Source organism: Erinaceus europaeus, chromosome 7, assembly GCF_950295315.1.
Source record: "Erinaceus europaeus chromosome 7, mEriEur2.1, whole genome shotgun sequence".
Taxonomy (NCBI): Eukaryota; Metazoa; Chordata; class Mammalia; order Eulipotyphla; family Erinaceidae; genus Erinaceus; species Erinaceus europaeus.
Genome location: NC_080168.1, coordinates 38,076,594 through 38,103,123, shown reverse-complemented (window position 1 = coordinate 38,103,123; position 26,530 = coordinate 38,076,594). Strand labels below are relative to the sequence as shown.

The 26,530-nt window shown below is 40.7% G+C and overlaps 1 protein-coding gene and 1 long non-coding RNA gene across 5 annotated transcripts in view; both read right to left on the bottom strand.

Moving 5' to 3' along the window:
• Window positions 1-26,530, bottom strand: part of RFTN2 (raftlin family member 2) — a 118,742-nt gene that overhangs the window by 26,458 nt on the left and 65,754 nt on the right. For 3 of the 4 annotated variants that reach the window (XM_016193115.2, XM_060194216.1, XM_060194214.1), the window contains 3 exons: window positions 24,363-24,477; window positions 18,263-18,539; window positions 10,263-10,466 (listed from right to left, as the gene is read on the bottom strand). In XM_016193115.2, coding sequence (XP_016048601.1) covers window positions 10,263-10,466; window positions 18,263-18,539; window positions 24,363-24,477 — 596 coding nt within the window. The remainder of the gene's footprint in view (window positions 1-10,262; window positions 10,467-18,262; window positions 18,540-24,362; window positions 24,478-26,530) is intronic. The other variant, XM_060194215.1, reaches the window with a different exon arrangement.
• Window positions 1-26,530, bottom strand: part of LOC132539408 (uncharacterized) — a 107,611-nt gene that overhangs the window by 26,458 nt on the left and 54,623 nt on the right. The gene's annotated exons all lie outside the window — the stretch shown is intronic.

Here is a 26,530-nt window from a genome sequence, read left to right as displayed (position 1 = left end):
GGCAGAGGGGGAGAGAAAGATAGACACCTATAGACTTGCTTCTATAGACACCTATAGACTTGCTTCTCTGCTTGTGAAGCGACTCCACTCCCGTAGATGGGGAGCCGGGGGCTCGAACCAGGATCTTTACTCAGGTCCTTGCGCTTTATGCCATGTGCGCTTAACCCGCTGCGCCACCACCCTTCTCCCTTATTTATTTTTAAAATTTATTTATTTATTTATTCATGATAAAGATAGGAGAGAGAGAGAGAGAGAAAGGGCCAGACATCACTCTGGTACACATGGAGCTGGGATTGAACTCAGGACCTCAGCTTTGAGAGTCCACTGCTTTATCCACTGTGCCACCTTCCGGACCACTATCTTTGCTTATTTTGCATCTATACATCTGCCCCAGCATTAGTGGGGTATCATTGAAACATAGATAAAGGTTCAGTATACTGAACAATAAGGTTTTATTCAACTGTACACAAAAATAATGAACTTTAGTCTATGTTTGTTATACTACAGTTGAAAACAAAAGTCCATTCTCTTGTGAGGCCCCACCCCTTGCAGGTGAGGACCAGGGCCTTGAACCCAGATCCTGAGCACTGTGATGTGTATGCTTAGCCAGGGGCGCCACCATCTGGTTAAAAATCCATTCTCACTTTGAGAGCTCCTCAGGGTTTTAGTCTTAGCATCTACTCAAGTCCTGAGAATCATAGAAGATTGGCAGTTGGGACCAGGTGGTGGAACACCTGGTAATGTCTGAGCCTCAGTCCCCACCTGTAGGAAAGAAGCTTAACTAGCAGTGGGGCAGTGCTTTAAGTCTCTCTCTCCCTCTCTTCTCAACCCTCCCTCTCTACTTCTGTCTGCTTCTATCAAATAAACCAAAGGCAAAAAGTAGCCACTGGGGAGGGGGGAAAGGGAAAGGAGGGGGGGAAGAGGGTAGTGGCGCAGCAGTTTAAATGCACATGGCGCAAAGCATAAGGATCCTAGTTTGAGCCTCCGGCTCCCCACCTGCAGGGGAGTCACTTGACAGGCAGTGAAGCAGGTCTGAGGTGTCTTTCTCTCCCCCTCTCTGTCTTCCCTCCTCTCTTGATTTCTGTCTGTCTTATCCAACAACGACAGCAGCATTAACAACAATAATAGTAACGACAATGATAGACAACAAGGGCAACAAAATGGAAAAAATGGTCTCCAGGAGCAGTGGATTCATAGTGCAGACACCAAGCCCCAGCAACAACCCTAGAGGCAAAAACAAAGAAACCAACAACAAAAAAACAACTTAAAAAAAAAAAAGGTGAATTCACCTTAAAAAAAAAGTAGCCACTGGGAGCAGAAATGCCAGCACCTAGTTCCAGCTGTTAGGCCAGGCGCCCTGGCAGCAAAACAAAATACACAAATAAGAAAAGACTGACAGCTCCACAGTACAGGAATATTCATAATCTCTAGGGAAATTCTCCCTAACACAAACTATTTGTGTGGGTGACAGAAGGTTTCACGAGAAGGGACCACCTCTGTCCAGGGGTAAGGTGACAGGACTGAGCAATCACTTATTAAGTGCAGGGCGCTGATCACCCCACTAGCAGCACAGGCCTCAGAGCTTCTCGGAGTGTGCATCCTATAGGTGAGCAGTGATTGCTACAGGTGGGCCGGGGCACAAAACTCCCCCTCCTGACAGGGTTCTGCATGCAGCTGCACCCTTACTGCATGATTGCCATTTTTCTGTGTGCAGGATATGAATAGCTTCACAAAGCGTGGACCTGATTCACTATTTAAACTTATTTTTAGCCAAACAGCACCAGTAGTAGGAAATTCACTTGAAGGATGGTTTCTAGATTTAGTTTGCAGTGGCTACTGCAAGTTTTTCTTAAAGTTCTTAAATTTTTAAAAAATATTTATTTATTCCTTTTTGTTGCCCTTGTTTTATTGTTGTTAGGTAGGACAGAGAGAAATGGAGAGAGGAGGGGGAGACAGAGAGAGGGAGAGAAAGACAGACACCTGAAGACCTGCTTCACCTCTTGTGAAGCGACTCCCCTGCAGGTGGGGAGCCCGGTAATTTTTTTTTTTAAGAAAAAATTCACACCAAGTGTGCATTTTTTTCTAGTAGAGTGATACTATGTAAGAGGTAGTGCTTTCCCTTCTGCTGTCTCCCCTCCTCCAATCTCAAAGCAACACTGCCACTCTGGGAAGAGTTTCAGTGTGTGAACCTGAGTGTTCCCTGGCTTGAACTCTGCTTTGACAACAAATTTAAATAATATTTAGAGAGAGAAAGAGGGAAAGGGAGAGGGAGAGGGAGAGGGAGAGAGACCGAGACAACAGCATTGCACCCATGTGGTGGCCAGGGGCTTGAACCCTGGGTCCTTGCACATGGTAAAATGTGTGCTCTATCAAGTGAGTTAGCTCAGGCCCCAAGAGCACATTATTCAATATTTCTGTGCCTCAACTATAAAAGGGAGCAGTCATATCTACTTCATAGGGTTTCCAGTGATTATTATTTTTAACTGATTTATCTATTTGTGTGAGAGAATGAGAGTGTAACTGGTGCATGCTGGAGGCGGAACTCAGAACTTCATGCTTGAGAGCTCAACATGCCATCCACTATGCCACCTCTTGCAGTGACTAAGTGACCTAATATATGTGCTTAGATCAGTGCTGGAATATGATCAGGATAAGTGGATGCTGGTGCTGGTTCTCAGGAGTGGTGATGTCTATTCTCTCACCTCTCTCAGCTCACACTCCCTCTTTCATCCTCCAGGCTCTGTGTACAATTGGAGGCATTTCCTGTGCCTGGTGTGGTCTGGCCTAGCTCCCATCTGTGGCTCCTTTCCAACCTCCTAGTTACAGTGAGCTTGTTACCTTGTCAGACAGGAAGTTCTGACCAGTCTCTAAGTAGATGATTCCCTTTGACTCTGATGACCATCCTGTTAGGTAACATACCAAGACTTGGTCAAGTCTGAAATCAGATATTTACATGTCAATCAATAGCTGTTTCCATCTGCCTGCCTAGTCTAATGTCATATGACTACATCATTCAGAGCAGGGGAGCGAAACCCAGAGCTCAGTGTGTGAAATAAATAAATGCTTGTTTCAGGGTCACTGCACTACTCCACTTCACATTCTGATATGTCTCCCTTACTAGTTCCACACAAGCATTTTAATTATTTATTTATTTATTTATTCTCCAGAATTCTGCTCAACTCAGGCTTCTGGCAGTATTGGGATTTGAACCTACAACCTTTGGACTGAAGACCTTTTTGCATAACCACTATATTATCTCACCCCTTCATTAAAATTTTTTAAAATATTTATTTATTCCCTTTTGTTGCCATTGTTGTTTTATTGTTGTAGTTATTACTGTTGTTGTTATTGATGTCGTCGTTGTTGGATAGGACAGAGAGAAATGGAGAAAGGAGGGGAAGACAGAGAGAGGGAGAGAAAGATCCTTATGCCGGTCCTTGCATTTTGTGCCAACTGCGCTTAACCTGCTGTGCTACCGCCCGACTCCCCAGTTTTTTTTTTTTTTTAAACCAAAGTATTACTCAACTCTGGCTTATGGTGGTGTGGATGATTGAACCTGGGACCTCGGCTCAGGCATTAGAGTCTGTTTGCATAAGCACTATGCTATCTCCCTCCTCCTGTAAGCATTTTTATAGGAATGAAAAGATAGAAATAAACATCAAAGGGACTGAGTTGGGCGGTAGTGCAGCGGGTTAAATGCAGGTAGCAAGAAGCAGAGCAGCGTAAGGAGCCCAGGGCTCCCCACATGCAAGGGGAGTCGCTTCACAGGCGGTGAAGCAGGTCTTTTTCTCCCCTTCTCTGTCTTCCACTCCTCTCTCCATTTCTCTCTGTCCTATCCAACAAAGACATCATCAACAACAACAATAACTACAACAACAATTAAAAAATATATATATCAAAGGGCTAGACAGACAGCTCACTGGACAGAGCATCTGCATTACCACGAATGCGACCCAGACCTGAGTTCCAGAGCCACAGGGAGGTGCTTGTAAACAAAGGGAGCTTCCATGCGGTGGCATCTCCCTTTTACTCTATCTTTGAATGCAAAAAATGTGGCTTCCAGTGACTAGGTCCCAGTTCTATCTGGGGGAAAGCTATCTGGGAGTGGTGCGGTAAGCAGAACAAAGGATTTGCATGCATGAGGTCACAAATTCCATTTCCAGCATTGTATATGCCAGAGTGGTTCTCTGGCTCTCTCTCTTTTTCCTCTCTCTCTCATTAATGAAAAAATAAATCTTTAAATCAAATGAAATAAGGACCAGCAAGAAAGTATAATGATTATGCAAAAGACTTTCATGCCTTTGGCTCTGAGGTCCCAAATGTAATCCCCAAGCTCCACTATAGGTCATAGCTGAGCAGTACTCCTGGGCCTCTTTCATTAAACTAAAACACTAAAAAATGAAATCAGTGTCAGGTGACAAGTGAAAGGGATTAGTAAGAAATCAAAATGTCAAATGATGTGAGCATACTAAAGGCAGGAGAAACTGTTAACCTTGTTGAGGGAGGAGTACCTGGAGAGTCCAGTAGGACTCCCAGATAATAGGAGTGGTGACAGGTGTGGCTGGGAAAAGTGAAGGTGGGGCTTGGGTGTTAGAAGCTAGCACCCTGGGCTTGCGCACTTGCTCTCTGCCCCGACCATCATGTAAGTGGTAACTCTGGGTTTTTTTCTCTCTTCTTTGTCTCTCTAGCTCTCCGTCTCTCTGTCTCTCTCTCTCATGCCCTAACATGTGAATGTTGTCAATTTTCCCGAATAAAGTTTAAGGTACCTGGAAATCATGCTCTTTCCTCAATTTTTTGTTGAGATAATACATGATAAACTTTTTTCCCCTTTTGTTGTTCTTTTTTTCATTGTTGTAGTAGTTATTGTTGTTGTTATTGCTGTCATTATTGCTGGATAGGACAGAGAGAAATGGAGAGAGGAGGGGAAGACAGAGAGGGAGAGAAAGCGATAGATACCTGCAGACCTGCTTCACCGTCTGTGAAGCAACTCCCCTGAAGGTGCGCAGACGGGGCTCCAACCCTGATCCTTGTGTCGGTCCTTGTGTTTGGCGCCACGTGTGCTTAACCCACTGCGCTACTGCCCAGCCCTCCATGACGAACTTTAGAATGTTGGCGGGAAGGGGAGGTCGGTGCTCATTCCCCCAGCATCAAAACGTTTATCACTCATCATCTCAACAAAGAATTGAGGAGAGAGCATGATTTCCAGGTACCTTAAATTTTACTTGGGAGAACTGAGAATATTCACGTTAGGACATGAGAGAGAGACACAGAGAGAGAGAGAGAGACAGAGAGAAGAAGAGAGAGGGAAAAAAACCAAGTTACCACTTACATGATGGTTGGGGCAGAGAGAGAGCCTGTAAGCCCAGGGGTCTAGCTTTTAAAACCCAAGCCCCACCTCCACCTTTCCCAGCCACACATATCACCAGGTTTCTGGGGGTCCTACTGTATCCTCCAGGTACTCCTCCCTCAACAACTTTAGGATGATGGGGTGCTTTGTAGGCTACAGAAGTTTGAGAGCCTTATAGGTGTGTGTGTTGTGTTGTATCAATTGGCAAAGCTTCCATTTCATCCCATGTCAACTGCCTGATGGATTTCTGTGTTTTAGCAGAATAAAGCATTTTCTTTATTGCTCAATTGGATAAGCCTCTTGCAGGCTCCACTGGGTCAATGTTTACTCACTATCTCAAGCCCTTGAATGTGCAGTGAATGCAGCTGAGGACCGATTTGGTGGAGGCCCAGCAATGTCAGAGAAGGTCACGGACAGGAGCCCACTGCAGTGAGAATCCCCAGTCTGCAAGAACAGCAAGTCAGTGGGTGACTTTCCAATGGGGTTTCCAAAGCAAAGAAGGCTTTGACAGTGGGTATAAAAGGACACCAAGGAGTTTCATAGCCAGAGGGGGAGAGAGCATAATGGTTATGCAAAACTCTTTCATTACTAAAGCTCTGAAGTTCCAGGTTCAATCCTCCAGTATAATTAAAACAAACAAACACACAAAGTAAGTCATTAAATTGTAAAACTCTGAAGAGAGGGGGAAAAACCCTTCACAGACCTTACAACTATTCCACCATGATCCTGCCAAAGTTAAAAAAAAGGGAAACTTTGCAAGTTTTCTTTCTTTTTCTCTTTTTGTTTTAAAATGAGATTTGTGGAACACTATAGTTTCATGTCTGGTATTTGAATTTCTCTTCATGTGGGCTGACTTCTGACAATATTTTGGAAGAGGATGGAAGTAAGACAAAACAAAATATGCATTGTCCCCCATGTGTGTTAGATATCAGGCATCAGATGTCCCAGAACAAAGTGGCCAATTCAGTCCTGCTTCCTCTGACTAGCTTCTCATAGTGACAGCCACTGGTCACAACTTCCCCTCTGTGGCTTGCCTATGTGCTCCAAACAAGTCCGGGGTGACACACCCAACTGCTAGACCTGGTGGCTCATTAAGGGGCTTGGCATGTCCTACCATGTAAAATGTCTAATGAGACATTCCAGAGCTGCTGACAGGGAGAGATTCTTCCCCAGGCTCTTTAAATAGCTTCTGAGGCTTGAGGACAAAAGCCCCACAGAGCCTCTGGCTGGCAACTGCTGTGGCTAATTTTATTTTCATCAGGCAAGGCCCAAGGCAGGGATGCCTGAAAGAGATTGTGAAAGGGGGCTTTTTTTTTTTCCTTCAGCAGTTAGTCACAAACTGAAATTTGAGTCAGTTCCAATTTAGGCTTTCTGGAGGGAAGAAAAAGAGAGAACCTCATCAAGTGTAAACTATCATCCACAACAGAGCGATTTTGAAAGGACTATAAGTGCACCTAGCAAGCTACAGGAAAGACAGGGACACCAGCAAACAAGGTCCGCCTGTGGGCAGGTTCCTGGGGGGCCTTGCATACACTACACCTTCACGAATGCTCACGACAATTAAGTGGGAATGTTTGTATCGCTCTTTTAGAAAACTGAGGCTCAGTGATCTCAGTTAACTTCTCCAGATCATTTAGCTACTAAGCAAAGCTCATAGGACTTAAACCCTGGGTCTATTTGATTCTGAAATCCACATTCTCTCCTTGGCAAATCTTGCTGTGGAGGAAATTGCTAATAACTAAAAAATACTAGAAAAATACTTATTGAGTATACTTATATGTGCCTTGCACACTGTAAAATACTGCATTTCTGAGTATTCCAACAGGCTTGGTTTGCAGTCTTGCTTGTTAGTTGAAAGGATCTACAGGAACATGACTCTGGTAATTTTAAATACTTGTCCACGGACTATAGTTGTTTTAGTTAAGGTATCACTAGCCTGACTTAATGCTGAGATCTCTTCTTACTTGCTTTTTCATTCTTTTTCTCTAACCTCACTGAGTCAGGATCCCTAATTACAGTGGCTTTCATATTTTGCCTTTATTCTTCCCAAATGCATTTGTTTCTGTTTTTCTTTTAGCACTAATATCTCTAAAATTAAGCTATAACTAATATATAACATTAGTTCCAGGTATTAAGTAGTTTTTTTTTTTTTTTTGACTAGATATGGTGATAATTTTTTTGGGGGGGATTAATAGTTTACAGGCAACAGTAAAATACAGCAGTTTGTATATGTGGAATGTTTCTCAGTTTTCCACATAACAATTCACTCCCCCACCCCAGAGTCACTTTGGTGCAATACACTAAACCCAGTACAAGTTCTGTTTTTTTGTTTTTTTTTTCAATTTTCAACTTGCTTCTTCTTATTATTATTAATGATTTAATAATGATCAACAAGATTGTGGGACAAGAGAGGTATAATTCATACAATTCCCACCAGCAGAGTGCCGTATCTCCTCCCCTCCATTGGAAGCTTCCCTATTTTTTATCTCCCTGGGAGTATGAACCAAAGATCTTTATGGGGTGCAGAAGGTGAAAGGTCTGGCTTCTGTAATTGCTTCTCTGCTGAACATGGGCATTGACTAGTCTGTGTTTGAAAACACTTAAAAGTCACTTCTGGAAAGTTGTGTTTCTTTTTGTGAGATGCTAATGATTATGTATCCTGTTGTAACTACAAGTGGAAAGCTAGAGAAAGATGAAAGATAATAAAATAAATTCAAGGTCAGTATTTTCTTTTTTTAAAAAGGTTTTTATTATCTTTATTATTTTTTTTTACTGGATAGAGACAGCCAGAAATTGAGAGGGAAGGGGGTGATATAGAGGGAGAGACAGAGAGACACCTGCAACACTACTTCACCACTTGCCAAGCTTTCCCCCTGCAGGTGGGGACTGGGGGCTCGAACCTGTGTCCTTGTTCACTGTAACATGTGTACTCAACCAAGTGTGCCACCACCTGGCCCCTCAATATTTTCTATATTTTTCCATACAAATTACAAGAAGAGTCAGGAATAGATTGGAACATGTGGTAGGTACTGTCCAGAAATGGTATCGTGGACTGAATTTAAGTATTGACTGTCAAGTGCTAGTACAGATAACCAGATTGGCCTGTTATAGTACATCTGATTTAGGAAAATACAAATTATCCTAGGACTTGGGAGCTAGCATAATGGTTATGCAAAAGACCCTCATGCCTGAGGTACCAAAAGATCACAGGTTCAATCCCCAGCACCATCAGGAAGCAGAATTGAGAAATGCTCTGGTGGTGATGATGGTAGGGCGGGGGTGGGGAAGTTGGGGGAATCAGATTACACAGAGATCTGTCCCTAACATTTACAGTCCAACAACAAACACCGCCTTATACCACACAGGACAATGAAATTAAGTTTACAGACTATCTGGACTTGGGAGACAGCTAAGCACATGTGAGGCCTTGAGTTGAATTCCACTGTGGACACACACCAAGGGAACTGAATGGATACAGTGAGGCTCTGATGTTTCTCTCTTTCTGCCTTTCCCTCTCTCTTCTCTCTTTCAAAAAATACAGAATAAGTGGGGGTCAGGCGGTAGCTCAGTGGGTTAAACACACGTAGTGCGAAGTGCAAGGACCAGTGTAAGGATCCCAGTTTGAGCCCCCGGCTCCCCACCTGCAGGGGAGTTGCTTCACAGGAGGTGAAGCAGGTCTGCAGGTGTCTATCTTTCTCTCCCCTTCTCTGTCTTCCCCTCCTCTCTACATTTCTCTCTGTCCTATCCAACAACAATGACAGCAATAACAATAACAGTAACAGCAACATAGATGTACAACAGAGCAACAAAGGGGGGAAGAAGTGGCTTCCAGGATCAGTGGATTCCTGGTGCAGGCAACGAGCTCTATTGATAACCCTTGAGGCAAAAAAAAAAAATACTTAGAATAGGTTTTGGGTCTAGGAGGCAACACATTAAAAAATATTTTCTTTTTCTTTCTCTTTAAAAATTATTATTATTATTATTATTATATGTATATCTTTAACCAGAGTACTGCTTAGCTGTGTGATTTTGAACATAGGACTTTGGGTCCTCAGGCATGAGAGTCTCTGCATAACCATTGTGCAATTTCCTTCACACACATCATCTGCTTCTTCTTTTTTTTTTTTTTTTAAAGAGAGGTTTCTTTCATATATATATATATATTGTTGTCGTAATTGTTAGGACAAAGAGAAATGGAGAGAGAAAGGGAAGACAGAGAGGGGGAGAGAAAGATAGACACCTGCAGACCTGCTTCACCACCTGTAAAACGACTCCCCTGCTGTTGGGGAGCTGGTGGCTCGAACCGGGATCCTTACACTGGTCAGTGCTCTTTGCGCCATGTGCATTTAACCTGCTGCGCTACCCCCCCCCCAACCCCTTAAAGATATATTTTTTAAAGGATCTCTTTAAAAAAATAAATAAATAAGCAAAACTGAATAATATGGTTAAAAAAAGAATCTGATGTTATGTCAGTGTTTTTGCCTTTCAAATTCTATGACTGAAAAGACAAAAATTACTCCTTTTAAAATTTATTTTAGCTATTTATTTATTGGACAGAGACAAACAGAAATTGAGAGGGAGGGGGATGAGAGAGAGAGAGAGAGAGAAAACATTGTAATTTGTATGCTCAACCAGGTGAGCCACCACCCTGCCCTGTTATTTATTTTTTTATTATCTTTATTTATTTATTGGATAGAGACAGCCAGAAACTGATAGGAAAAGGGGTGATAGAGAGGGAGAGCAACAGAGAACACTTGCAGCCCTGTTTCACCACTCACAAAGCTTTTCCCCTGCAGGTGAGGACTGGGGGCTTGATCCTGGGTCCTTGCACTTTATAACTTGGGCTCTCAACCAGCTGTGCCACCACCTGGCCCCAAATTCTTTAGCTACTAATATATCATGACATAACACTTACCTTTAGGTGTTTCCCAATATACAAATGAATCAATTAAAGACAAGCCTTGCTTGTAATAAAATGTTGTTAGCTCCAGCCAGTCAGCTTCAAGTGTACTGATGACAGATCCTTTTCTTGTTACTTTCATTGACAGTATGCCTTCCTGATAGGTCCAGCAGGTTGATTCATCATCAAAAACATTGAAGATTGTATATAATTTGCTATCTGAGGGTAGGTATTCATAAGGCAGGAAAAAAAGGGGGAAATAAATTTCATTAAAAAGATTCTTCAAAATCTTCTTTTACTAATCATGAACTATTTAAGCATACACACTAGCATAGGCAATAATAGAAATGATCCAACCATTCAGCTTTACCTGTGTTAACATTATGCTATGCTTACTTCAGACCTTTTGTTTTTCCAGAGTTACGGTCTTGCACATGCCTGATAACATGCTCTTGGGCTTTTTCTTTCGTTTAAGAAACAGACTGATGAGAGAAATGATGACCCCAGAGCGACCCCTGGCACCACGGCTCTTCTCATGTGATGCCAGGGTTTGAAGCAAGGTTGCATGCATATGCTTATGCTAGCATGTACCCTGTCCAGCGAGCTAGCTCTCCATCCATACTTGAAATGATTTTAAGGAAAATGAGAAATGAATATGATTCAGTCTTCTTTTGTTTGTTGTTTTTTTTTAAATTCTGCTCACACTATTATGATAATAAATGACCATTTTTATTTCTTTCCTTTTTTAAATATTTATTTAATTTATTTATTCCCTTTTGTTGCCCTTGTTGTTTTATTGTTGTAGTTATTATTGTTGTTGTCGTTGTTGGATAGGACAGAGAGAAATGGAGAGAGGAGGGGAAGACAGAGAGGAGGAGAGAAAGATAGACACCTGCAGACCTGCTTCACCGCTTGTGAAGCGACTCCCCTGCAGGTGGGGAGCCGGGGTTCGAACCGGGATCCTTATGCCGGTCCTTGTGCTTTGCGCCACCTGCGCTTAACCCGCTGCGCTACAGCCCGACTCCCTATGATTCAGTCTTCTATGTAGTCTTCCCTAACCTGATTTTCCAAAATAGTTACTATGGTGTATTTGGTGTTTATCATTTCCACACAAACTTGTATTCTTTTAATATATCTTTTATATAGTTATACATAATACATATGCATTATTTTTCAATTAAAATTAAACATGTCAAACTACAAATTGATTTTGTTGTTAAAAATGTTTGTGGCGCACCTGGTTAAGTGCATACATTACAGTGCGCAAGACCCTGGTCCCCACCTTCAGGGGGGAAAGCTTCACGAGTGGTAAAGCAGGTCTGCAGGTTTCTCTCTGCCTCTCTTCCACATTATTCCCCCTCCCCTCACAATTTCTCTCTGTCTCTATTCAAAATCAATAAAGATTTAAAAAATTTAAAAATGTTTGTTAAATTTAATTAGTAGGGGCTGGGTGGAGGCACACCTAGTAGAGTGCACACACCATATGCAAGAAATGGGGTTCAAGTCCCCAGTCCACACCTGCAGGGGTGAAGCATCATCAGCAGTGGAGCAGTGCTGCAGGTGTTTTTCCTTCTCTCTGTGTGTCTCTCTCTCTTCTCTATTTCTCTCTGTGCTTCATTCTCTATAAAACTTGTAATTAGTAATATAGATTCATTCATTTAGTTTAGCTGCTACACATTCTAGAGTGCTATTCTATTGATGGACAAATTATTTCTAAATTTTTGTTATACAAATGCTACACATGTGTGAGAGTCACATAAAGAGTACATTCTTAGACATGGAATTTGGTAAATTCTTAGTTTGGGGTCAGCTTACGGACCTGTATCTATGGCTGTGTTTTAAAAGTATAATGCCCTTTGTATTTCAGACCAAGTGTTGGGGACATGGGTGTGATGTACATTTCTGTGGCTTGAATCTTCATGGATTTTGCTGGATTCCTCAAGAAACACTTCTTTGTACCTACCCTTTCTAAAGTTAAGTGCAACTGCTGTAGAAAATACAAGAAGTATAAGGGGCCAGGCAGTGGTGCACCTGGTTAAAAGCATACACATTACAATGCACAAGGACCTGGGTTCAAGCCCCTGGTCCTCACCTGCATGGGGAAAGCTTCATGAGTGGTGAAGTAGGGTTGCAGATGTCTCTCTCCTTCTCTGTCTCCCTCTCAATTTCTATTTATATGTCCAGTAATAAAAAATACAAGAAGTATTTGATTAAAAAATAAACTATTTAGAAAGTGAGTTAGTAGAAAGTGGAGTCTACACCTATGGACATCTAATCTTTGATAAGGGGCCACAAAGTATTAAATGGAGGAAGGAGGCTCTCTTAAATAAGTGGGACTACATCAAATTGAAAAGCTTCTGCACAGCCAAAGAAACCATCACACAAACCAAGAGACCCCTCACAGAATTTGAGATCTTCACATGCCATATATCAGACAAGAGACTAATAACCAAAATATATAAAGAACTCACGAAAATTAGCAACAAAAAAGCAAATGACCCCATCCAAAAATGGGCAGAGGATATGAACAAAATGTTCACTACAGAAGAGATACAAAAAGCTAACAAACATATGAAAAAAATTGCTTCAGGTCACTGTTTGTCAGAGACATGCAAATAAAGACAACATTGAGATACCACCTCATCCCTATGAGAATGTCATACATCAAAAATGACAGCAGCAACAAATTCTGGAGAAGTTGTGGGGACAAAAGAACCCTCCTACATTGCTTATAGGAATGTAAATTGGTCCAGCCTCTGTGTAGAGCAGTCTGGAGTATCCTCACAAGGTTAGAAATAGACCTCCCATATGACCCAGTAATTTGTCTCCTTGGGATATATCCTAAGGACTCCATAACACCCAACCAAAAAGATATGCTTACACCTATGTTCATAGCAGCACAATTTGCAATAGCTAAAACCTGGAAGCAAACCAGGTATTCAACAACAGATGAGTGGCTGAGAAAGCTGTGGTATATTTATACAATGCAGCTATTAAGAACAATGAACCCATCTTGGATGGAGCTAGAAGGAATTATGTTAAGTGAGCTAAGTCAAAAAGACAAAGATGAGTATCGGATGATCCCACTCATAAACAGAAGTTGAGAAAGAAGAACATAAAGGGAAACTCAAAGCAGAATATGACTGAGTTTGGAGTAGGGCACCAAAGTAAAAATCTCTGGATGGAGGGTGAGGGTAGACATTCAGCTTCACTAGGGAGATGGGGAATGGGACATAGACCTTTGGTGGTGGGAATGGTGTTAATATGCACTAGTATTAACTTACAGTCTCACAAATTACTATTCAATTTATAAAAGAGGGGAAAAAATGGATTGAATGTCTCAAAATTTTTGTTGCATAGATCATAGACTGAGTAAATGTTCCTTCAACCTAGGCACTTAAGACTTCAAATTAGTAATCAGATTGAATTTTAACAGTGGGCTCAAATTGTTAATGCGTTTCTAATAATGACTTGTTTTTTGAAATATTAAATTTCCTAAAAGCTTAGACCACAGAGAACAGAAGCAACTGGTGGTGTTCCTTTATAAGATACAGGTATAAGTAAGTAGCATAAAAGGGCATAAATTATGGTAAGGTCTTGTATGATACAGAAAATTCTAATAATGGTATTTTCAAGGTTAACCCAATGATTTGGTTATAGCAATAACTATCTATTGCCTTTTTTAAAAATAATTTTTATTTATAAAAAGGAAATACTGACAAATACCATAGGATAAGAGGGGTACAATGCCACACAATTCCCACCACCAGAGTCCCCCCCTCCCGTGATAGCTTTCTTATTCTTTATCCCTCTGGGAGCATGGACCAAGGGACATTATGGAGTACAGAAAGTGGAAGAAGGTCTGTCTTCTGTAATTGCTTCCCCAGTGAACATGGGCATTGGCAGGTCGATCCATACTCCCAGCCTGTCTCTCTCTTTCCCTACTGGGGTGGAGCTCTGGGGAAGTGGTGCTCCAGGACACATAGGTGGGGTCATCTGACTCAAGTAACAAGTACCACCTCAGCAAGTTTCACTTCAGACTATGTCCAGAAATGTCAGACATGGAATGTCAACCCTTCAGCCTCATTACTCAGGTGAGACCTTTCCTTTCATAGGATTCTCTAATTCCATTTCAGGTGGTTCACTTCCTAACAAAGTTCCAAAACCTAGATATAGACCAGGTCCCTTGAGATATAGCATATGTTCACATGTATCCATAAATTAGGACAAAATATATACCTGAATGCAAAAGTGCACAATAGTCTGCAGTGAGTCAGTATATGCAGCAAGCAACTAGAAAGACCTAAAAAGACACCATAAAGTTCCTAATGAAAGTGTCTACTTAGACTTAAACACGCTCCTCACCTACTTCCTATGACACTTCCCTTAGTCACTCCAAAGCTAACCTTATCAAAGCAAGGACTACAAAAGCTGAATAAGGGCAAGAGACTGGCATACTTCAATGATGACTTTCACTATCAGGCTACCCTATCAGCTGGTGCCCTAGTCGGGGAGTCAAAGATTCCCAAACAGACAAGATGGGTCTAGACCTCTCTCCATTGTTACTGGTCATCTCTGTTGCCTTCTTAAACCCTAAGACAACAGGAACCTCCTGCTTCTTCTATAAAGTTCGTATTTCTCCCAGTCCTGAAACCTCTAGAGTGGGGCTCACTTTACTGCACAATGCTTCTTTTCTTTTTCTTTTTTTATATTTATTTATTTTCCCTTTTGTTGCCCTTTTTATTGTTGTTGTAGTTATTGTTGTTGTTATTGATGTCGTTGTTAGATAGGACAGAGAAATGGAGAGTAGGGGAAGACAGAGAGGGGAGAGAAAGATAGACACCTGCAGACCTGCTTCACTGCTTGTGAAGCGACCCCCCCTGCCGGTGGGGAGCCAGGGGCTTGAACCAGCATCCTTATATGCGCTTAACCCACTGCGATAATGCCCAGCCCTCTCCCCTTTATTTTATTGGATAGGACAGAGAGAAATTGAGGAGTGGGGGAGAGAAAGAGAGACATCTGTAAACACACTTCACTACTGATGAAGCATTCCCCCCTGCAGGTGGGGTGTGGGGGATACAACCCAGGTCCTTCCACATCGTGATATGTGTGCTTAACACATATTACAAGCTCAAAAACCCAGGTTCAAGCTCCCGCCCCCCACCTGCAGGGCAAAGCTTCACAAGTGGTAAAGCAGGTCTGCAGGTGTCTCTCTCTGTCTCTCTCCCTCTCCTTTTCACCTTGATAACTGTCTATATCAAATAAATAATGATAATTTAAAAAATGTGTGTACTTAACCAGATATACTGTCTATATCAAATAAATAATGATAATTTAAAAAATGTGTGTACTTAACCAGATATACCACCACCCAGCCCCCTTCGTCCCTCCCTCCCTCCCCTTCCTTTTTTTTTTTTTTCTTTTTCTACTAGGGCTTTGCCAGGGCTTTACATCAGCATGTTACTATTTACTTATTTTTCTATATAGAGAAAGAAAGAGTAGAGAGACACTGCAGCACCACTTCACTGTTCATGAAACTTCTCACTGTCACAGTGTTCCCATGGGGTGGCTGGGGGCTTGAACAAAGGTTCTTGTGCCTTATAAAGTTTGTGTTCTGCTGGATGAGTTATCTCCTGTTCCCAGCTCTTGTTCACTTTTACATTTTTATCTTTCTTATACTGCAGGAAAATTAGGTTGGTTGTTAGCTAAGGAACTGGCAGAAAAGTGAGGAAGGTGAAGCTTTTGTTGGTGGTGAGGCTGGGTGAGATGATAAGCTGGGAAAAACTCCTGGCTCATTTACTCTCTGCCTTCCTCCCTCCCTGTTTCCCCTCCTCCTTCCCTTCCTCCCTTTTTTCCTTCCTTACTTCTTCTCTTCTTCCTCATCCTCATTTGATTTATTTTATTTCACAAGAGAGGGAGAGGAACAGAGCAAGAGGGAGAGAGAGGCCAGAGCATTATGGACTCATACATTGTCAGAGACAGAATGAGAGGCCCCATTCCACTGTCCAGTGTCACTGACCACTGTGCCACCTCCCAGGCTGTGTCCGGTTCTCTCTTAAGGCAGTTGTGTGACTGGATGAATGCATGTGTGCAGTGTGTGAGACATAGCGCACCTCATACCATGGCCCTGAAGCTGATGTCAACAGCGTGTGCAGCTGCAGTGTGAACATTCATCAAGGGTTAGTCAGCAGCAGTTAACTTAGCACAGAGTTCTCTGAACCAGGTGTTAAGCAGAACTCTTCATAGGCATCTCTTGTCTACTAACAACTTCAGATGACTTGACTCCAGAGATCTCAACTTTATGGTACACAGTCTTTGTTTTCCTCTAGTAGAACTTTTCAGAAAACTCTGAATAGTCCAAAATTCATGGATAAAATACTCTCAATTGGAGGGAAGACTTACTGGTTGCCAAAGCAGAGTAAAACTGTTGTTTAAAAGCTGTTTAAGGATGGAAACACTATTGTTATATTAATTGCTTCATCATGATGTGCTATTTTCATGTTCTAAATGTTGATCAAAGAAAGTCAATAAACTTCAAAGGTGAAAATCATCCACCAAATGGGAAAAACCAAAACTAAAATTCTCACATTGTTTATAAAAACAAACATGAACCAAAACAGATTTTTCTTTAAAAAAATTCACTCTTTTTTTTTTTAAAAAAGGGGGGTATACATATATAACCTCCATTTAGCAAGGGAGTGGCAAATGAATACATGGGAAATAATTTTTAACACAAAATTTCATTATGTGGATAGCATTGTGTGGCCGTCAGGGACAACTGCTTGAAAACTCTTCAAACTTATTTATTTTTAAATTGTGATACTTATTTTATTTATTTGATGGACTATAGAAAGAGGAAGGAAGGGCTGGGTGGTGGCGCACCTGGTTGAGTCCATATGTTACAATGCACAAAGACCCAGGCTCGAGCCCCCAGTCCCCCCTGCAGGGGGAAAGCTTTGCAAGTGGTGAAGCAGTGATTCAGGTATCTGTCACTCTCCCTCACTATTTCCCCCTTCCCTCTCTATTTCTGGCTGTCTCCATCCAATAAATAAATAAAGATAATACATTTAAAAAAAAGAAAAGAAAAAGAGAAAAAGGCAAGAGCAACAGGCAAAAATATACTCAGGATCACACATACAAACCCAAAGCTCCTACATCCAATTCCACTGTTCTTACTTATTTTTATTGTTAAAAAATATCAAGACACAAGGTTGGGTGGTAGTGCACCAAGTTAAATGCTCATAGTACGAAGTGCAAGGACCCACAGAAGGATCCTGGTTCAAGCTCCTGGCTCTCCACCTTCAGAGCGATCACCTCACAAACGGTGAAGCAGGTCTGCAAGTGTTTATTTTTTTCTTTCCCTCTCTATCTCCCACTCCTCTCTTAATTTTTCTCCATCCTATCCAATACAATGGAAAAAATGGCTTCTAAGAGCAGTGGATTCATAGTGCCAGCATCGAGCCCCAGTGATAACAAAAAAGGAGGCAAAAAGAAAGACACATTTATGACACATTTATATATGATTATTCAGCCTTTATGATCCTTAGAAATATACTTTTCCCTCCATAATGACCCTGGGTCCATACCCCCAGAGGGATAAAGAATACGAAAGCTATCGGGAGGGGATGGGATACGGAGTTCTGGTGGTGGGAATTGTGTGGAGTTGTACCCCTCATATCCTATGGTTTTTGTCAGTGTTTCTTTTTTATAAATAAAAATTAAAAATAAATAAATTAGAAATTTCAATAAGGCTTTTATCAAAAAATATACTTTTCCTTATTTCTAGAAAACCTTCAAAAACTTAAATTTATACTAGCAATATATTCTACTTCTTTTTTTAAAAAAGATTTTATTTATTTATTAATGAGAAAGATAGGAGGAGAGAGAGAGAAAGAACCAGACATCACTCTGGTACATGTGCCACTGGGGATCAAACTTGGGACCTCGTGCTTTATCCACTGTGCCACCGCTCAGACCACAATATTCTATCTACTTCTATTCATTGTAAACATTACCTTCTCCCTTTCTTGATTTAGTGGAACCAGAGCTGCCATCTTCCATTTGACACTGCCCGCTTTCATGATGAAGCTCTTCCTCAATTCCACTCTCTGATGACTGCCCACTTAATGTTCCTTCATTCCAACTTTTACAGTTCTCATCTGAGCTGTGTCCCACATGCAGTATGGATTCAATATCCCCATCTTGATTGGTTCCATTGCACCATTTAAATGGTGGATGATGCTGTGATATGAAGCCAACAAATTTCATTCCCTTTTTAGCAGCTACATTAATCTGTGGTTTAAAAAGAGACAATAGAACAAACTGTCAACTTCATTTCCATTGATCACATTATCAATTAGCCTTATGACTTATTGAGAAGATCTATTAGGAGTCAACTGATTAGTAACTAATGACTCAGTTATAAACTAATTATTACCCTCTAATATAGCACTACTCCTAAGACTGTGTCACACTATTATCATGGCTTCTTGGAACAGAATATACTTTAAAAATGATAAAATCAGGGTTGGGCAGTGGTGCACTCAGTTGAGTACAAGAATCTGGGTTTGGGCAGTCCCCTCCCTGCAGATGGGATGCTTCACCAGTGGTGAAGTGGGTCTGTAGTTGTCTTTCTCTCTCCCTCTCTATTATCTTCCCCTCCCCTTTCAGTTTCTCTCTGTCCTATCAAGTAAAAAGAAAAAAATGACACCAAGCCCCAGCGATAACCCAGGTGGAAAATAAAATTACATTTTTCCCCTTGAAAGTCGAATAAATCTATAGCATGACTTTTTGCAGACCTTACTTACATTGTAAAATGATCTCTCCAACTGAAGCAAAACTAAAAAGATTTCAAGAACTGCTAAAAAAAAAAATAAAACTACCACTTACATCTTAACTAATAAAGAATTAAAAGCAACTCCTCCCCAAAACCCAATAAAACAAATCCTAACAGCACTATTTGCTTGATATAGGTAGTCAAAGGTGTTGGAACACTAGTGCTGGCAAATGCATATCTAGTGCACAGGCTCAGTTCATATCACCATTCGTAGGAAGCTTTCTGACCTGCCTTATCTTTTTTTTTTTCTCCCCTCCAGGGTTATTGCTGGGCTCAGTGCCTGCACTATGAATCCACTGCTCCTGGAGGCCATCTTTTCAAAAAAAAATTTTCTTTTTCCATAGGACAGAAAGAAATTGAGAGAGAAGGGGAAGATAGAGAGAGAAAGATAGATACCTGCAGACCTGTTTCACTATTTGTGAAGCTACCTCTCTGCAGGTGGGGAACTGGGGGCTTGAACTGGGATCCTATACAGATCCTTGCACTTCATACTATGTGCACTTAACCTGTTGCACCACGGCCCGACTCCCTGCCTTATCTTTATGTTATTGTTTTCTGTATGGATCAAAACCACATGATTACATTCAGTCCTATTGGTTAAATAAATGGATTCTGAATGAAATGACATACTGCTGCAGAGAAACCACAGAATGGCTTTTTTTCCCCCAGAGTTCAGCTCTGTCTTAGGGTGCTACTGAAGACTGAACCTGGGAGTTTGAAGCCTTGGGTGTAAAAGTCCTTTTCATGTCTATCATGCTTTCTCCCCCAGCCCAAGCATGGTTATTTTCGTGTTCAGCAAATTTTCCATTCTCTGTTTTACTTCATTTGCAGTATTTGTGATAAACTAGCAGTTCTTTTGAGGGCTATTCATTTTTGTGCCTATAGGCACTTTATAATTAATTGTCAAACAAATTTAAAAAATAGTAATATCTTTCATATGGTCACTGTTTGAAACAGTTAAATTAAACATTACAAAAGTTACCTGGGAGGGAAAGAGTTCAGATGGATGCAAACATTTACAGTCAGAAGTGAAATGGAAGGGTCGGGTAGTGGTGCACCTGGTTGAGTGCACATGCGCAAGGACCCAGGTTCAAGACCCCAGTCCCCACCTGCAGTGGGAAAGCTTTGTGAGTGGTGAAGCAGGGCTGCAGGTGTCTCTCTCTCTCTCTTTCTATCTCCCCTTCTCTTTTGATTTCTGGCTGTCTCTATCCAATAGATAAAGGTAAAAAAAAAAAAAGAGTGAGTCAGGCAGTAGCACAGTGGATTAAGCGCAGGTGATGCAAAACATAAGGACCGGCGTAAGGATCCTGGTTCGAGCCCCTGGCTCCCCACCAGCAGGGGAGTCACTTCACAAGCAGTGAAGCAGGTCTGCTGGTGTCTATCTTTCTCTCTCCTTTTCTGTCTTCCCCTCCTCTCTCCATTTCTCTCTGTCCTATCCAACAACGACAACAATAATAACTACAACAATAAAACAACAAGGGTAACAAAAGGGAATGAATAAATAAATATAATAAAAATTTTTTAAAAATTATAAAGAAATGAAAAGGAAAAGTCCAGAAGTGGGGACAAAAACGTATTACTAGTTGGTTTTCAGGAAAAAAATGAAGACTTCTTTTCTACTATGAGAAAGTTTTATCTGAACTGTTTGATAACGAGTATTAATAATATCTTTTCCATTTTTTTAAGCTGGAAGATAGGCTTTATTATTATTATTATTTGCCTACAGGGTTATTGCTGGGGTTCAGTGCCTGCACTATGAATCCACTGCTCCTGGAATCTATTTTTTCCCATTTTGTTGTCCTTGTTGTTGTTGTTATTTTTGTCACTGATGCTGTTGTTGTTGGATAGGACAGACAGAAATGGAGAGAGGAGGGGAAGACTGAGAAGGGGAGAGAAACACAGACACCTGCAGACCTGCTTCACCATTTGTGAAGTGACCTCCCTGCAGGTGGGGAGCTGGGGGCTCGAACCGGGATCCTTACACCAGTCCTTGTGCTTCACTCCATGTGTGCTTAACCCGCTGTGCTACTGCCTGACCCCCGAGATTGGCATTTTTAAAGGCTATTTTTTCACTTAAAAACCCTAGGGAAAATTTTGCATACCTAATTTTAAAAATAGAACACCAGCATAATGTTAAAACCCAACTTAAAACATTGTGCTTCAAAGATCAACATGTAATAATGTATCCATTCGAGAATAGTGTCTGGCATTCATCTACTGCTCTCGTCCACACACGAGGCAATGTTCAAATATTTCATTTGTCCACGCATGAGGCAATGTTCAAATATTTCATTTGTTATGTTTCCTGAAACTTTTCTTTTCATGAAATATCCCTATTGCCCTAATTGCTGAAATAACAGTACTTTCCTGTTTAAATAGATCTTTAACTGTGTCCAGGAAGTCAAATGCAGAACAAAGACTGTGATGATGACTAGGAATAAATAGTACTTAAATTTTTGTTTTTAAAAGAAACTTTCTGGAATAGATAGATTCCCAGGGAAAAACAATCTGGAAATTTCCCAGAATAGTAGTAATAAACACTAAGTATAACTTGTTTATAGAAATCTAATCTCAGAGGTGTTCCTGAAAACACTTATTTGATGTTGACTTTGAATCTAAATGGAAGAAATGTCATCAGCTGCTATAACTGGCTAACCACAATCACAGACGCCTCTATACACAGTCATTTAAAGCTTGGGGACAATAGAAACAGTCAACAGTGTTTGGGGGCTTTGGGAGGAGCTGTATGTATTTAACTATGATCCAAGTATGTCAAAGCATCTAAAAAATCCATCCATTTAGAGCATTTATGAATGCACAACTTCTCTTGGCTCCCCTTCTTTCTTCCTTCCCTCCTTTTGTCCTTCTTCCCTCTCTCCTTCCCTTCCTTCTTTCCTTTTTTTCCTTTCTTCTTTCTTTTGGTAGCTGCAGGGCCTTCATATGTGCAATGACACTGCTCCCAGGCTGACTTTCCCATTATTTTCACTTCATGGAGAAACAGAGAGGGATAGAGAGACACTAGAGCATGAGAACTTTCCCCCAGTGCCATGGTGACCCTTTGTGGTTGAAAGGGTTTGAAACTAGGCTGCACAATGACCTCACCAAAGTGTCTTGGAGGCCCACCTCCTCAGAGCTCTGCCCCACTAGGGAAAGATAGAAACAGGCTGAGGGGATGGATCCACCTGCCAAAGTCCATGTCCAACAGAGATATAATTACAGAAGCCAGACCTCCCAGCTTCTGCACCCCATAATGATTCTGGGTCCATGATCACAGAGGGAATAAAAGATAGGAAAGATTCTAATGGACCAGATGGGATACGGAACTCTGGTGGTGGGAATTGTGTGGAATTGTACCCCTCTTATCCTACGGTTTTGTTGATCATTAAGTCACTAATTAAAAAATACTAGACTGCACATGGCAAGATGAAAACTCTACCAAGTGAACTACCTTCTGACTCTATTTTTTGGTTTTGAGATCAATCTTATCAATATATATGCATATATATGTGTGGTGTTCAACTTTTCATTTGTTTCAGTAAAGTGACATTGGAAACACTTTTCTATCTCGACAGCCAATAAAGCCTGTAAAATATTACATCATATGGACACACCATTGCCTCTTTCTCAGCTTTTCCATTACTGGGAATTTGCCTCCTTACTGCTAATTAAAATACTTCAACATGAAAACGACTTTTCTCTTTTCAATTAGCTAGATTTTTAAAGAAGAAACCACTATGCCATGAAATAAATGGAATTTCTGGTTCTTATTACCAATTTGATGTTCAGAAACAAAGTACTATTCACTACAATGCCAGTTGCAATATATGAATGTTCTCTTAAAACCCTGCCAAGGCTGGGCTTAGTACTTTCTAACTTAATTTCTTTGTTAAATACTGATGAACTGGTCTCAGTTTTGATTTCCATTAAAATTATTGGTTATTGGGACCAGGTTGTGGTACACCTGTTGCCATGCATGAGGACCCAGGTTCAAGCCCCTGGTCTCCACGTGCAGGAAGAAAGCTTCATGAGCAGTGAAGCAGGGCTTCAGGTGTCTCTGTCTCTCCCTCTCCATCCTCCTTTTCTCTCAATTTCTCTCTGTTCTATCAAGTAAAATAAATGATTAAGTATTAAAAAATATTACTGGTCATCAAACTGTCTCCTAGATTTTATGAAAATGATAGTTAGGCACAAGGCTTTGATGGAAAGTGCAATAACTTACAAACACCATGGATGAATGTGAAATTATAACCCTGAAACTTTATAATTTTGTAGAACACTGCTAAATTACTAATTAAAAATAAAATTGAAAAAATTATTGGTTATTTCTAATTTCTCTCCCAATGTATCTTTAATACTATGCTTGCTATCTGTAAATTTTGCCCATCTAATCAAATGTGGATATAACTTGAGTGTGGAGATAACATGAGTATCTCCACTAATATTCTATATATTCAGAAAAGGAAGCTCCGAAGGAAACATTTGTTGCAGGTTTCCTCCCTGGTGTTTTTTTTTTTTTTTTTTTTGGTAATTGTTATTTATTTATCTTCCCTTTTGTTGCCCTTGTTGTCTTTTTATTGTTGTTGTAGTTGATGTCGTCGTTGTTGGATAGGACAGAGAGAAATGGAGAGAGGAGGGGAAGACAGAGAGGAGGAGAGAAAGACAGACACCTGCAGACCTGCTTCACCGCTTGTGAAGCGACTCCCCCTGCAGGTGGGGAGCCGGGGGCTCAAACCGGGATCCTCATGCCGGTCCTTGCGCTTAGCGCCACCTGTGCTTAACCCGCTGCGCTACTGTCCAGCTCTCCCTGGTGTTTTTCTAAAGCTTAGTTTTGCTAGCATAAAAGTCACATTTAGTTCAACTCCTTAGATCTATTCATAACGTATCTAAAAGTATGCCTGCAGCTTGTTTTTCATACTACTATAGCTAGAAAATATTTACTTCGTCTGAGATGTGTGATGTCTATTTTCTACTGAACAAGATGCGTTTGCCCTCCTAAGTGACATTTATTAGGAATTGGTGCTTTCCTATTTTATTTCTCCAGGTTTACCATTGAACTTTATTTGTGTGTAAATTTATTTCTGGCACTTCCATTCTGCCTCATTGGGATGTATGTCTGCTTTTAAGTTTGTACTATTTAAAATGTGATTCAATATATTTTAAATTCTGACATAACAAATCACTTGCCATTTCTCTGTTCTTTTTAAAGAAAGGAAATTGATAAAGAAAAAAAAAAAACCCAAGTAGTCCTCAGTAGTTCATGAAAAAAATATATTTAGTACCTTTTCTATGAGTTCTTTTGCTACATCATTTGTTTGTGTCTCATAAGTTAGAGGACATTCCTCAATCACAAGCTTTGGGCGTCTGTGTCCACTGGGTGTTGCTGAATGCTTCGAGCTGTAACAGAGAATATGTTTGTGGTTGGAAGTCAGTTGCTCATTTTCAGCTAATGTGCTCATGTGAATATGAGTGAACAACTTACAAATAAGGTCATGGCAATAATTTCTTTGCTTTTCAAACAGTAACTTCAATTATTTTTAAATTGAATTTTAAGCCTTTCTTCATTTGACTTAATATGGAAGAAAATATTCATGCCTGTTGTTATAATGAGAAACTATTTTAACAAAGTCACTGTAATAACTCATCACTGTATAAAACCATGTTTTTTTTTTTTTTTTTTTTAAAAGCACAAGGGGGGTTACCAAGTGATGGTGTACCTAGTTAAGCAGTCAAGGACCCGAGTTGAGCCCCAGCCCCCCACCAGAAGCTGCAGAAGGAGGTCTGCAGCTATCTATCTTTCTGTTTCCCTTCCTATCTCCTCCTCCCCTCTCTATTTCTTTCTGTTCTATAGAATAAAATAGAAGGAAAAAAAAAAGGAAAAAAATGGTTGCCAGGAGCAGTGGATTTGTAGTGTAGACACTGAACCCCAGAAACTGGAGGTAAACAAGCAAACAAAAAAATCCACACAAGTAAAAATTGTATTTAAATACAAAGAGATTTTGTCCTGTCTTTTTTTATTCCCCCTTTCCTTGTTCTTAACAATGTCAGAGCACTGCTCGGCTTATTTGAAGTAATGCTAAAGAAGAAAAAATATTTTTTTCATGGCTTACAAGATTTGTAATTATGACATTAGCCAAAAAGTGGTATGTGTAGTAGCATTGTTTGAACTGAGTTTCTGTTGAGACTCCATGAAATGCTGACAGAAGAACCTTGCACATAGTGTCCCAGATATGAGCAAGTCCTAGGCAATTACTTAGTAGCACAGTCTCTTGAAAGCATACCTGGAATTTAATTTGATTCTATTTATTATCAATATTTTCATTGCCACTAGGGTTATTGTTGGGGCTTGGTGCCTGCAAGAAGAATCCTCTACTCCCTGTGGCCATTTTTTTCCATTTTATTATTATTATTTTTTTGTTTGATAGTACAGAGAGAAGTTGAGAGGGGAAAGAGGAGACAGAGAAGGAGAAAGACAAAGAAACACCTGCAGACCTGCTTTGCTACTTGTGAAACTTACCCCCTGCAGGTGGGGCCTGGAAGCTTGAACCCAGATCCCTGTGCATGGGAGTGTGTGTGTCAACCAGGTGTGCTGCTACCCAGCCCCCACCTAGGATTTTTTTAAGCAACCCCCATTTTAAAATTTCATTTATATTTTTTCCAATTAGCCTTTTCATAGAGTGACTGATGATTGCTCTATTATTATAAAGGGAAGCACAGTTTTTACCCTGGTTTTGAAGTAGTCTGGGTATAGTTAAGAGGTGTGATTAATTTTCTACCTGAGTAACAGCTCTAACAATTTATTAGTAGTTCTGGAGGAATTTAGTTTGCCAGTCTAAGTTAGTCTGTTTTTGAATTTTTTTCCTTTTCCTTTCTTTTTTTGGGAGGAACAATGTTATTTTTTAAAACTATCAAACTTATAAGGTAGGCTGGCAAAAGTAGTTGTAGTGTTGCTAGGGATCATAGCTATTAAAAAGGTCTTTAAATAAACTAAAATGGATGCTTTTTAGCATTTTCCCATTTTTGGTGAAATCTAATTTGTGAGAACCTGGTGTGCCTTTCTATTGTAAAAGTTATATTCATCTTTTTCACTGGAGAGTCATTCATATGAATTGTATTCCTCTTGGGTCATCTATCTGTCTGTCTGTCTATGTATCTATTTATTTGCCAGAGCACTGCTCAGTCCTTGTTTCTGGTGGTGTAGGTGATTGAACCTGGGGAGACACCACAGCGCCGCCCCACCATCTGTGGTGCTTTCTCTGTGCTGGTCCTCCATGTGGTGCCAGGCCTTGAACTCATGTCCTGCTGGGCGAACAAGCTCCTTGCTCATGGAAGTTGCAGAAGGCAGGAAGTTTCAAGATCTATTTTATTTATTTATGGGGCCAGAAGGTGGCGCACCTGGTTGAGCGCACGTATCACAATGAGCAAGGACCAGAGCTCAACCCCCAGTTCC